At 57.6% G+C, this 13,966-nt stretch overlaps 1 protein-coding gene across 2 annotated transcripts in view; it reads right to left on the reverse strand.

Annotated features, from left to right (window-relative positions):
* SDK1 (sidekick cell adhesion molecule 1) overlaps positions 1-13,966 on the reverse strand; it is an 888,974-nt gene that overhangs the window by 59,047 nt on the left and 815,961 nt on the right. Inside the window, exons 33-35 of one of the 2 annotated variants that reach the window (XM_047713402.1) lie at positions 7,776-7,911; positions 6,289-6,348; positions 4,246-4,347 (exon numbers count right to left, since the gene is read on the reverse strand). In XM_047713402.1, the coding sequence (XP_047569358.1) occupies positions 4,246-4,347; positions 6,289-6,348; positions 7,776-7,911 (298 nt within the window). The remainder of the gene's footprint in view (positions 1-4,245; positions 4,348-6,288; positions 6,349-7,775; positions 7,912-13,966) is intronic. The other variant, XM_047713403.1, reaches the window with a different exon arrangement.

The following is a 13,966-nucleotide window of genomic DNA, read 5'->3' on the forward strand; positions in this document are numbered from 1 at the left end:
ACATGTGGACTGTGGCAGGGAGCACCCATTCCCCTGGGGATCCTTCCTCCTATCTGGCCCAGGGACCCAGGTAGAGATGACATCATCACCTGGCTTTGGGGACCTCAGGCCGCTGGCCACTGCATCTGGTCTGCAGATGGGCATATCACTAAAGGCCGGCTCTTGGGACTGATTAGTTTTCCTCTGCAGACATCACTGAAGGGAAGCTGCCTTCTTGCTGCCACAGCTGGGCCACTGTAACAAGGAGCCTCCCCAAGATAGGAACAAACTGACAGGACAGTGGAGCCAAGACGGGCCATCAAACCAGCCTGTTAGGGTGCTGGATCCAGCCATGCCCGAAGCCGGACCTTCAGCTTTTCTGTTACATGGGTTAATATATGATTCTTTCAGCCTAAGCCTATTTGGGCTGGGCTTTTATTTCTGGCAAACTGGAGTCTCTACTGATGTATTATTTTTACCCATTTGCAATGCCTGGACTCAGAAATCAATCTCCATGAGAAATTTCCTAAAAATTACCTTGTCTCCATGAGGTGAAACAGACTAAAATCCTGTATGTTTGGGCTAGACCCAGAGAACCCCTACTCTAAACACCTTGCTCTGCAGATGAGGCCAAGGGAGTTAAGTAATTCACCCAGTGTCTCAACCATTCATTCACAAATACTGACCCACCCCGTGTGGTCATGTTCTCCACATTCATCCTGTAGAAAGGACAGACGAGTTAGGGACAGAGTCGGCATGAGGCTCCAAGTGTCCTTAGTCCTAGCTCACAGTGCTCCTCTCTACACCGTGATTCCTCAAGTCTGGGGCCCAGAGGGTTCAAGTGACTTGCCCATGGTCACACAGCCAGTAACTGACAGAGCTGCCTACAAATGGTGGACTTTATTCCAGAGCAGCCAATGCACGCTGAGAAGACTGCTTCCCTATTTTTTCTATCCAAACAGCAAAGACTCCCTGATTTCATCTGCCAGGGCCGTGGCCCTGGTCCTCCCTCACTCTTGCATCTCAAGGCCTAGAGCCCTGGTCAGTTCCTATTTGCATCCGACATGGGCAGACAGGTCTTGCCTTCCTCCCCTGGGGTGCACAGCACACCCTCTCCTGGTGTCCGCCAGGCCACTCTGCCTCTGTGCTCCGTGTCCTCAGCTGGTCTCTCTGGAAGGCTGTCACCCACATTACGGTGGAAGGAGTGAGCATACAATTTCCTTCCGTATCCTGCACCTCCCTCCCTGCCCCATCCAAGTTTGTGCAGGGAGGGAGTAGAACTGCAGGGACATGCGCATGCGTTCTTCCTGTGTGGTGCTTACAAGAACCCCCTTGCACAAAGCCTAGCCCAGAGCACTTAGCAGCCTCTCTGGTCCCTGCCCCTGCCGCCTGCCTGCCTCTCTCCCCAGAGTGTGCTCCTGTACCCTGGCCAGCTGACCCCTTTCCCTGCCCAGGTGCTGTAGGAGGCGTCGATGGTACATGTGTGTACTTGTGTGAGCAAGGGTACTGGGGTCACAGCAGTCACAGGGCAGATACCACTGTCACGTGTCTCCTTGTTTCAGGAGGAGGCATCTCTGATTAGCCCCATCCCCCCACTTACTCCCACCTGCTGAGACATGAAGCCCACCCACTTTATCTCAGCCCATCTGGATGCTTCCCAGTGCCCAGGATTCCTATAGCTGCTCTCCTGCCTCGTCCTCATGGGAGTCTGGGGACCTCTATTTGCAAGGCAGCAAAGGCATTCAGGTCCCCTTTGGTCCTAAGCTCAGGATGGGGAGCACTGTGAGAGGAGTGGTCCTGGTCCCACGGGGAAGGAAGACAGGATCGTCCCATCTGATAATGAAGGCAGAGGTGTCCACACTGCAACCGAGACTCAGGGCACAAAAGGGGAATGCTGGACCTGTGCCAGGGGTAGGTGGGTCAGAGAGAGCTTTCTGGAGAAGCAGCCCCTGGAGTCAGGTCCTGGGTGGGGGGCGGGGGAAGAGGGAGGGCGAGGAGGCTGAGTGGTGCTTCGCGCACAGAGCCCTGAAGAGCACTTCTCAGCACCTCAGCAGCACAGCTGGCTCATCAGAGCATGCGTGTGGGGTCAGACAGCCCTGGAACCCGGGCTCACCAGGTAGGGCCCCCCGTTTTCCATCTGGGGGCAATGGGGTCCAGGAGGCTGACACCGAGATGTGGGGAGACAGCACGGGGAGCAGGTGGGTGCTGGGAGGACGGGTGCCGGGAGGACAGGTGCCCTAGGGAAGGGCTGGAGTGGGGGCCCCTCCAGGAGAGTGGAGGAAGGTGAGAGGCCCTGGGGCCCCCACCCCGCCACCTCCGTGGCTCCCCCTGCCTGCCTGCCATGGCGTTAGCTCAGCGCTGCTGGATAATACCGTAGAGGCTGTCCTCATAGCACCTGGATGGTGGGGACCAGCCAGGTGTCCCCCTGCAGAAAGGAAGAGACGAAATCTGAGTGTGCATATGGCGAAACGTTCCCCAAGCATGAGACTAGGTGCTGCCACATCGGGTGAAAGCAGCCCGCTCGTGGGCACAGATGCTATGAGACATTCCGCACAGATTCCTAGACGGGAACCTCCAGGCCACCAGCTGGACAGGGGTGGAGGGACAGCTGGATGGCAGGGCCTTCTCTCCGGGAAGTGGGGCTCTGTCTCCGGAGGGGTGACGGCTGCGCCATAGCCGTGCACAGGGTGTGCACTCCAGGCTGCACCCTCAGCTTCAGGGTTGGGGGGACGGCTGACTTCATGCTGCTCGCGGTTTGCCCTGATGCTTGCTAACCCGCCAGCGTGGAGCTGAGCCTGGAGGAGATCACAGAGCGGAGCACGGAGCAGAGCATAGAGGAGAGCATGGAGCACGGCATGGAGCATGGCATGGGGCATGGCTCAGAGCACAGAGGAGAGCAGAGAGTGGAGGATGGCATGGAGCACGGAGGAGAGCAGAGGATGGAGTGGAGCGTGGCATGGAGCATGGAGCCGGACTTCAGGCCCATGGAGACCTGGCAGGTGCACACGGCCCCCCCATGCCTGTCTCCCTCCCTGGCTCTAGTCTTCTCCTCCGAGTGTCCATCTGGGCCCCTGTGACTCAGGCTCTGCCTCCAGTGCCCCAGGCCCCCGATGCAGGCCGCCAACGGGCTGCCGGGCGCTGCGGTTCCAGCTGGCCAGCAGACCCCTGTGCTGACCAGCGTGGGCCCAGTTGCCAGAGAGGGCTGGAGTGCCCGCCTTCTAGATGGCACTGGCCACGTCCTGTCCCCTCCCTGCCTGTGCTCCTGCCTGGCCTCAGCCGGGGGAGGGAGGCTCCTCTGAGGGGAGGCACATCTACCCAGAACACTGGCTGCCCAGCCCCCACCTCGCCACCCCGTTTAACCCCTGGGGGCAGACGTACAGAGCCACCAGCACAGCCCACGCTCCGGCAAATGTTGGTGCAACATTGTTGCACTTGGTTCCACTTGGTGCAAATGTTGCTTGACCATTCCAGAAAAGTCCTGCTCAGTTAGTCCCCCAGTGCTGTTGTTCGGTTTCTAACAGTAACCTCTCCAAATGTCGAAAGGTCACCTGACAGGTTTCTGCGGGCTGGCCCAGCGCCCAACCACCGTCTCCTGCAAGCCTGGGGCTCTGACCTCAGAGGGAATTCCCGTGGTTCCTGGCCTGAAGCACGATGTTCTCACCACCCCAGCTGACCTGAGCAGGAGCCCCGACAGAGGAGGGGAGAGCGGGCAGCGCCCTTGGGTCAGACGGGAGCCCAGTCTGCTCTCAACATGGCATGACGTCTCTCTGAAGCCTCCACACAAGGGACAGCCCTGGAAACAAACTCAGGGGCCACGTCTTATCTAACAGGGGTACAAACAATGATCCATGTGATTTTCCCAGACAGGAGACTGGGCGGTTACTGGGGGGTCAGGCTGATGTGTGCCAAGCCGACACTGAGGCCCCACCAGGAACTGTGGGACACTGAGCACAAATGTCCCGGCAGAGGCCAAGGTCCCCACGCACCCGGATTCCCGTGGAGGCAGCAGCCTCCCCGCGGAGCACATGCTGGGAAGCACAAGGAGGGCTCCGGAGGTAAAATCAATCCCTGAGTCTGAAAGCAAGACTGCACGGGTCTCTCCAGCCACCAGGTCAGCCCAGCCCTCAGTAGATCCGTCTTTCCCAGGAGAGAACCTGGAACCTCCTGGAGGCACAGGTGGCACCAGGCTCCTCAACGTGGGCACGCCGCCGGCCCCTGAGGGCGCCATGCCATGCCTCCCGGAGGGCAGTGGTGCCCCGAGCTTACCAGCCTCGCCGACGAACACCTCCACGGGCGCGCTGGCTGGGCTCTCGCCGATGATGTTGTAGGCCGTCAGGATGACCTCGTAGCGCCGGTACCTCTTCAAACCTACAGGTGGAAGGGGACAGGTCAGTTGGCCTGGGACCACCTCTCTGCCTTGGAGCAACACCACAGGGCCACGGGGCAGAGTGGGGGCATCCCCCGAGGGTCTGTGGAGTGGCCTCCTTCTCCTTCCCTGGCCCAGATGAGCAGCTACTGTGCACGGCCACAGGCCTCCTACCAGAGGGAAGAGTAGAGGGGGCAGGATGTGAGGTAGGCCAGCCTGTGGTCCAGAATCTCTCCGTAAGAACGGACAAGGAAGACCCTGGTGTTTAAGGAGGAAATGCACTGGCAACACAAAGCCCTCTGAGTTTTTAACCACCACGTCCCGGAAAGACAAGGGCATGTGAAACCACATATACAGTGTTCCACAGGCCGAGCCGAGTGATAGGGCGGAAGTAGCTGACTTGTCAACGAGAACACTCTGGAAGGTTCTCCTGCTAGTTAATACTGCTTCATCGTTGCTGGGCCTTCCTGAGGCCCTATGTGTGGGTCTGACCCCTGGGTGAATGGTGACTTAGCTCAGGCTTCAGATCTCCCCTCTTGGGGTCCGCAGAGGTTCAGTGAATCAGAACACCAGGTTCCTGCCCCTGCTGGCTTCAGGGCCATGCAGGGACCCACCCTTTCCTGCTCTCAGCCTGGCTGCAGCTGTGCTGCCTTCTGTGGCTCATGCACCGGCCTGGCCTGTTTGCCCCACCCCCATGCCTGGGGACCATGTGTCTCCTCAGCATCAATGGAGACAAGCCAGGGTGGACATGGGCACGGTCAGAGTCGGGGCCCCTCTCCTTCATAACCTGGACCCGGACTGCAAAGCCTGGAGGTCCAGCCTGGGAAGCCTCGTCTCTGGGACCTGGGCTGCACCGAACTCCCTAAGCTGCTCCTCAGCCAGGTGTCATGGGAGACGAGGTGCTGGGTGGAGGGGTGGTGGCTGGGTAGGGATGTGGGGCAGACCGCAGACCATAGAGCCGTTTTTAGGGGAGCAGAGTGGAGGAGAAAATGGCATGCCTGAGTCTCCCCGCCCCGACTCCCACCCCGGCCATGAGGGCGGGGCCGGCTGCCCAGGCACTGCCTGCGATGCGGTGGGGTGGTGCTCACACACTTTAGGGCCTCGGGAAGGGCTGGCCCCTCCTCCTCCCCCCTCGTTTATCCACGTGCCAGTCCAGGGAAGCTCCCGGCACAGAGGGGAGTCACACTGTGGGGCCCCTTTGCCCTGTCTCTGGACCATGGAACCCTGTGAGGGCCAGGAATATGAGAGCAAGCAAGGTGGCAGCCAGAGGGAAGGGGTGATGGACGGGCAGCCGAACCGGGTGAGTGCACGCAGGGGGGCACTACTCAGTCTTGAAGACATGGGGCATCCCAACTGTGCCCCAGCAGGGCTGAAGCTGGAAGGGGAAGAAGCCAGACAGCAGGGCAAGCACTGCTGAAGCCCTGGACTCCGACACAGAGACAGAAAGGACAGGGTGGGCTCCGGGGGCCAGGCGGGGGAGGGGTGGGTGTTTCATGGGGACGGAGGCTCGGTCCAGGGAGAGAGATAGGCCCTGGAGGCGGGCGGGGATGGCTGCACAGCAGTGTGAACATGCTTAATGCTCCCGAGCTGCACGTTCAGAAACGGTTACAATGGTACATTTTGCACATATTTTACTGCAATTAAATAAAGAGTAAAAGGAAAAGGTCAAAGGGAAGCAGAAAGGAGCTCTGGCTCCCTCTGACTCCCCCAGACTTGAAGACCAGCTGTCAAATGCCTTCCCAGTTTCTGCTTCTGGAAGTGTCCTTTCCCGTCTCCCCAATGGTTTTGGTGTGTTGAGAAGCAGCACCGGAGAGGGGGAATTCCAGAAACTAGAGCCATCAATTCCGGCTGCTTCTCACTTGGTCCACTGAGAGGCCAATTGGCACTGGCCCCGGCCTGCCCCGCGGTCACGGCGCCTCCTGCTGAAGGCGGCATGCACTTACGTGTTAATTCATACGTCGTTAATGTGGAGCTGCTGTTCACGGTCTTGAAGCTGCTTTGGGCTATTAGGGGTAAGCAAAGCAGAAAGGCAGTTAGCAGGCAGGGAACAGTTACTGCAAATGATGTCTGCAGACACGGCGGGCGGGCTGGCGCTGCGCTCGGAAGCCGCTGCCCGTCCACACTGCCGCCTCCATACTCCCCGTTAGCAACCTGGGGGTCCCCGCCTGGCTTCCTGAGACAGCCAGGGCACCTGGCCCACGACAGGGATCAGATGAGTCTCTGGCATGACAGTGCAAACACCACTCGAGGAGCCAGGAAATGGGTTTCTCCCAGGGCGGCAACTTTTCCAGACACTCTGAGGTAGGCACGGTTGTCTCTGCTCAGGTGAGAGCCCTGCTTGGACGGGGACAAGCAAGCCACAGACTGCGAGCACCTGCGCAGGCAAATGGACCCAACCGAATCCTGGGTTCTTTTATTTTGTGGTTTTGATTTTGCTACAAAGCCCAGGAAGATATTATCTGGCCACCGGCAAGGGATGCCTATGGGGCGGGGATGTGGCAGTGTGACCAAGATCACGGGAGGCAAATGAGCCACTGGTTCTGGTCAGCACACTTCTGGGATCAGCCAGGCACAGCCACTGCCTGTCTGCTGCCCCATGACCCTGGCAGGTCCAAGGCACAGCCTGCGCTGTGGTGGGAGGTGGACAGAGCAGGGATGCAGTCCCGGAGTCGCACATTCTGATGTGACACAAGGATGTCACACGGCAAGAAGAATCTTCTGTGACACTGTTTGGGGGATGCCCTCTGACCCCTTTCTGAGACAGGAAGATGCCCTTTCCAGAAGTTCTAGAAGCTGCCTCAACTGCTGTTGGATCCAAGCCAGGGGAACAGGTGGATTGGCTCAGGATGAGAGGGCTGTGCACACCATGAGGCTGGGGGGCCTCCTGAATGGACCTCATCAGAGCAGTAGAATATGACCAGCCTCTGTCGGCCCCAGATGGGGCAGTGACATGGTGTCCTGGGAGGGCCTTCCCTCCCTAACATACCCCACCAGCCTCACACGGGCAGGTGCTCCTGGCTGGCCCACTGGAAGGCCCCATCCAGGAGCCCCTTTGCTCTTCCCACCTCCTAAGCATTTACCTTTGCCAGGCCCTTGTGAGTAGTACCTGTCCTTGTGTCCTCGGTGAAATCTCTTTTCCCTGACAACCTACCTCAAATGGCTCCTCCCCCGGGAAGCCTCCCCTGATCTCCACACTGGGAGTAAGCCCTCAAAGCCCAGGGGCTCTCCGTGGGCCAACCCTCTCTGTGCACACCTGGGCTGCCACAGACCTGTCCACCCCAGTGGCCATGCCCCCTGGAGGAGAGCCACATCTCCCCTGGCCTTCTAGGGCATTTCCCACCATGCCTTGCATAGAGCTAACATGCACAAGGGTCCCTCTCCTGGGTGCATATGGTGTGGCACCTGTGCTGGGACGGGGTAGGCGTCTTACCTGCAAGCTCGGCCCGTAAAGCCGAAGGGGTTTTGAGCGTCTTGGACACGGTGGCTGAGGATGCCTCGGACTCCAGCTCCCGGTAGTAGATCCGGTAACCCTGAAGAAGGCCGTTCAGGCTCTCATCCCTTGGAGGCTGCAAATATAGCACGACCAGCGTCCTGGCAGGGCCTAGCAGCCCCGCTTCCAGCTGAATCAGCCAGCCGCGCTGGAGAAGTCTCTAAGTCAAACAGGTTGTCCTTGGTTGTTTGTGCACAAAAAGGCAGGTGCCACACTCATGAAGAAGGGCACAGGGGACCCCCAGGTAGAGGATCGGGCTCTGAGAGCCCGGGTCTCCTGGTGCCGGGACATGGGCACTGAGCATCTTACCCCATGTGCAGTCCATACTTGTAGGAGCCCCAGGCTAAGGCAGGGGACTCCATCCCAGGTCGCAGGTGGGCGGAGACGCTGCCCGTTGCCTGGTGAAGCCAGAACTCTGAGGAGTTATGCATGTGGGCTGGTTCTGCGTCACCCACCAGCTGGCCCCATCCTCTCCCTGACGGCCACCCAGGCTCGTGGCAGATTCACAGGGGGGCCCAGTGACTGCTCCGCATGCCAGGTCACCCCCACTCTTGCATGGACTCAGACCGAAGCCAGAACCCCCGCGGTCCCTCCCATGACAGCTGGTGTACAAAGGGCCTGGGGGAGGGTAGGTAGGGTAGGTGCTCATTCAATGTTTGGACACCCTGTGGACTGTGAATGGCGGGAGACGGGCCCTGAGGCTCAGAATTTAACCCACACCGGGTTGCGCACCAATGTGCACGGAGGTGTCCAGCCCACATTCTCCCTCCCATCAGTTCCTATTGATTAATGAATCTTGGGAAGGCTGCAGTAGCAAGAGAGCTAGCCTGGGGGGCCAGGGGCCCTGGGTCCCGTGTGTCCTCTGGAACACTCAGCAAATAAGGACAAGAACCATGCAAGCTGTGACTAGACAGATGGGCAAAGGGCATGCCCAGGACCCCTGGCTACAGCAGAGTTGTGAAGCCTGTCCAGGGGTAGGGATGGACGTCGAATTCCCCATGACACCCACATGGCTGCTGTGTATGGGGGTGTCACCAGCACCTTCGTAAACACTGTCCTTGTCCCACAGTAGAGGCCACAGCTTTGTTGTAGGAAAACTCCTTGGCGGTGGGTTCAGCTGTGCCCTCCATGAAGATACGCAGGTGTCCTGCCCCTGGTATGTGTGGCGGCCACCTTACATGGACACAGGGTTTTCAGACCTTGCAGTTATGAGGAGGTCACACTGCAGTAGGGAGGGCTCTCATCCAATGACTGGTTGCTTTTTCGGAGGGTAATTTGGTTTTACTTATCAAGGTTTTCAATGCACTTGCCTTTTAATCCAGCAACTACTGTCTAGAAATCGTCCCGCCATAAATGTTTGCATATAGAGTCCTGAGTCCTGCAAATACAAGCTAAATCTCCCAACCCCCACGAAACCCCAAAACAAAGTATCTACAGGTCTTTTCAATGACACCCAAAGACAACAGGACTACCTCCAAGCCTGAAGGTCACAAACAGCACAGCTGCTTGCAAATGTAATGGCAAATTTTGGACGGGTGAACATGAGCAAGGTATCATAATCGCTAATTCACACGGGGAGCCTGTGTTCCACACTATCAGTTGCTGAACATGAAGACAGAGCATATTTGGAGAAGCAATTTAGGGTCTAGCCATCATTTGACAAATACCGAGGCAATGAGAAGATCCGAAGGTCCTTGGGAGAGCCCCTTGGGCACAGCCCTGGGAGAGCTTCATGGGAGCCGGAAGCAGAGACGGGCAATGTGCTGCAATACCGTGACTTAGGAAAGAGTATCTATTTCGTCATTCAGATGAGCCAAATATGTTTCTCATACACGTGTCTTTGTCCAGAGTGACAAAGCTGTCACTTGTTATGTGAATGAGAATATAGGCTGGTCACCAGGAGAACCGACCTTGTGATCAGAGGGTTGGGACTTTCAGTCCCATCCCTGACTTCTGGGGACAGGAGAGGGGCTAGAGTTTCAATCAATGGCCAGTGGTCGGTGATTTCATCAGTCAAGCCTGTGCAATGAAGCATCCAGGACAGCCCTAGAGGATGGGGTTCGGAGAGCTCCCAAGTCCGTGAACACGCAGAGATCCGGGGTGGAGGGCATGGAAGCTCTGTGCCCCTCCCCCAGACCCTGTCTGGTGCATATCTTCCATCTGGAAGAGGCAACAGGCAGCAAACACCCCACGCAGGGTGTGTGTGTCCACGCACATCCTGGGGCTGGAGGATGGAGGGGAAGGGCCAAGGCCATAGATCCTGGGCTCACGGACACTTCTGATGAAGGAGAAGAGGGTGCTTTCGAGGCACAAGGAGAAGAGGGCACATCTGCATCCGACGGGCACAGCTGCTACCTGTGACACAGTGGGACACACCCCGATGCTGCTCTCTGGGCTCGGGGAGGGGCATGGGTGGCCATATAGCCTGGGGGTGGCCTCGTGAAGTCTGCGGTAGGTCCTGGGCACAGGAAGGGTAGGCTCCATGGCAACTCTGGGGCCTGCCAACATGGGATTTGGAATTGGGTTTAACCACACCTTCTATTTCTAGAGTTCGGAGAAAACACATCTGTCATTCGTGAAAGACTCTGGACCCCCTGGGAGGTATCAGTAGGGCAGCTCCGTGTAACACATGGAAGAGTTCTAGAAGCCATGGGCCATGTTCAGGCTCTGGATTCGAGTCCTGGTTCCTTGCAGTGTGGGTTTGGGCTGGTGGCTCACCCACCCAGGCTCAGCCCTGTGCTCATAGCAGGTGGAAGTCTGGCCCGATAGGGTCTAGCGCCTCCTGTGACTCTGGATAGAAGGTTCCCTTTCAGCCACAGACTTGCTCTACAGCCCTTGGTCCTGACCACACTACGCCTGCCGTTTCTGTCTCCACACTGACTGGTTGTAAGTCCAGGGCTATATCTTTTCGTTGCTGTTTCCCTGCAGCACCCGTGGCAAGCTTTGGTCATGGCAGGCACTCACTTAGGGCTTGTGGTTGTGAGCTAGATTTGTTGACATCCAAGATCACCCCATCTCGGGTTGGTTTCATCCTGGACTGGCCCTCTGTACGGGAGACGCTGTAGCACAGGAAGCCTTAGAAAACCTGGTTCCACCGTGCCTTCCCTTGATGCCTGGTGCTGAGTCCCAGGGGCTGTCACACCCCTAAGCCTTTGCCCAGCTGTGGGTGATGCCCAGAAGCCCATCTCTGCCATTTACCTGGGAGCATGGAGGGGGGGAGTGTTCATCTTGCAAAACACAGTCAGAAGCCCCCTCCCAGCTCCCCCTCCACTGTCTTCCCAGCGACACGTCCTAGGGCTCTGCCCAGTGAACAGAAGCTCTGCAAGGCCTGGAGTCTGGCTTGCCCTCCTCTGGGTGCTCAGACCCTACAAAGGAGCTGGTCCTCTGCAGGGGATGGAGCCCATGTGAGAGAAGGAACAAACACCAAACGTGTCTTGAAGAGCCCTGTGGCCCTCTCCCCTCTTTCTGGGTGGCGGTCATGCTCCTCTGTGGAAGGTGCCTGTCACAGCCCTGAGTTCACGCTCTGCTGGGGCCAATGTGCATGATGTGATCTATTGCTAAGAAGTTTTTAGTTTTTGTTGTTGTTGTTTTGCTAAAAAAAATGGCCTGAAAATCTACTTAGGGAAGTCTCTAGCTACCCCAGGGGGGACCTCCACTTGAGTGACAGACTGTATGAGCCACTGGAAGTTTCTAAGCAGCCAGCTTCAATGTTGTGAGCAACTCAGAAAGGCTGGTGTCCATTATGAGTGGCACTCGGTGTGAACACAGTGCCGCCACTGTCTAGAACACACGCTCAAATCCTCAGATTTCAAATTGCGCTGGACCCCATGAAAGGCAGGGATTGATTATCCTACCAGGAAAAATCAAACCTGACAAGTTTCTACAGAGGAGACGTTTAAGTGGGTCAGCAGCCTTGAAATTACAGGCGGTGTTCGCATTTTTAAACAAATTACTGGAAAAAAAGGGGTTTACAGGTGAAACATTTCATTTGGAATGCAAATCTATATTTAAACATAGTCTCTTTGTTCTGTTCGTGCTGATTTAGTAAATTACTCATAATTTTAATTATACTTCAACTGCCTGGCAGTTGACAAGCATTTATTTCTACAATACATCATATTGACCACCTCCTGCTCTGGGCTCCTTGCAATTAGTTTGTTCTGCTGGGCTCTGAACGGGGACAGCTGATGGACACGCATGCCAAGTTCCTTTGGTACAGCTCTCCGCCATTCACAGAGCTGTCCAACCACAACTATGGGGCTCGGAGCCCCCTGCGGGTGTGGGGGCCAGGACGGCGGGGGATGACAGCCACCGTGTGGAGGTGATGGTCCATCCCAAGCCTCCAAGCTGCTTTTATAGGAAAGGACCTTACCTAGTTACCGGCCAGCCAATTGCCACATGTACAAAGAAAATGCTAAATTTCTGGTAAAATTTAGCACAGTAGAGAAGACCAATTTTTGGGTCGATTAAGTTAGTAGAGGGTGGGAAACAGAAGCTCTTGGGACCTTGAATTCCCACTTTGAACGTCTCCCACCTCCCACCAAAGGCCCTAATGGAAGTCAGGGGTGTGAGACCTAACCGGTCTTGCCTCAGAGACCCTGGAGGTCACCACTGACCTCCTATTTTTACAGAGAAAGAACAGGAGCCAGAGAGGCCTGCTGGGGTCATGTCATCCACTGGCAAACTGGGGTCCACGGACCTAGAGCCAGTGAGGCCCCAAGACAAGCTCAGGGGATGAGGCCGCCCAGAGGCAGTGGGGGAGCCAGCCCCATGCTTTCCCCACACTCTGGTGAGGCTGCGCAAGACAGAACGCCAGGCAGTGAGTTTCCACGTTCACTGGAAGACATCTGGAACTGTCTCCTGATCACCTGTAAGGGTTCCCTCACTTCCGAGACATGTCACTCGGCAGTGGAGTGAAGGAGGAGTCCACAGCCACTCCATCAGTACCTGGAGAGCCTGCGTGTGGCTCGGAGCCCGGGCTATGTACGTCTGGCTCTCGTCCCTTCCGGAGCAGCCATGGCAAGTCTGTTCGTTTGACCCGCATGGAGTTTCCACCTGTGCTCCTCGCTCGGGGTCAAACTGCACGTGAGTGGGCTAACAGCCAGGCTGCCACCGAGCTGCCCCACCAGGGGAGACAGCGGGAACCTTGAGCAGTTAGGAGCCACCCCGAGAATTCTGCGAGCCCCCTCATGGCCGACACACGCATCCCAATCCTGTCTGCGTGCCCTGACGTCCCGCCCAGCACCCTTCTCCGTTAGCAGCCCCGGGAGGCCGGGAGCGCTCCTGACTTCTCTCCCCCTTGCTCCTTGCTGGGCACCAGTTCTAGCCTGGAGGGGTCTCTGGCATGCTCTGTCCCAGCCTACAAGGCCCCTGGAGCAGTCCCTATAGGACAGCCCCCCCCCCCCCCCACCGAGGGCCTCCTCTAGGTTACCCGATACAAACATGGGTGGTTTACCCACCCATGCCCTCTGGTCCATCCCTTTCCAAGGGAGTCCTTTCCAGTCCTCCCCTCTTGTCAGCCTCTGCCCCTGGCTGGGCACAGCCTCTGCCTCTCTAAGGCCATGTCCAAGCCACAGTTTGCTCTAAGTTTCAACATTACCTGGGCCCCTATATCTCCTGACCTCGAACCGCCCCCTCCCGCCCGCCTGGTCTGGATGTGATGTCGGCACTCTCTCGGACGATCTCAAGATAGAAGCAGCTTGGCTGCACGGACCCCTCCGCGGACCACCAGCCCAATGTGGCCACAGTGGACACAGACCAGCGCACCTGCTCCCCGCTCTGACCGCATGGCCCCGGCTCTAGGCACTGCCCTCCTCCGAAGGCCACCCATTCTGGGCTCAGGAACTTCCCTGGCTGCCCAGAGCTCCCACGACGTTCTCATTGCTGCCCTCGGCCCTGCCTGTTCCGGTGCTGGTTCTGTCCGGCCTGGGTCCAGACCAGCTGCCGAACCCTACTGCCTGGCCTGGTTGAGCCCTCTCCACAAACCTGTGAGCACCCTCGCTGGGCTTGCCTGGGGCCGGGGCAGCCCTCCTCACAGTTCTCCCCTCTCTTATTTTTGTCTTCCATGCACGTTGCTGTTGACAAAAGTATCCAAATTGGAAATGAGGCCAAGAGAGAGCAGAGTGTCCTTT

This window comes from Lutra lutra, chromosome 18 (genome assembly GCF_902655055.1).
Source record: "Lutra lutra chromosome 18, mLutLut1.2, whole genome shotgun sequence".
In the NCBI taxonomy this organism is placed as follows: Eukaryota; Metazoa; Chordata; class Mammalia; order Carnivora; family Mustelidae; genus Lutra; species Lutra lutra.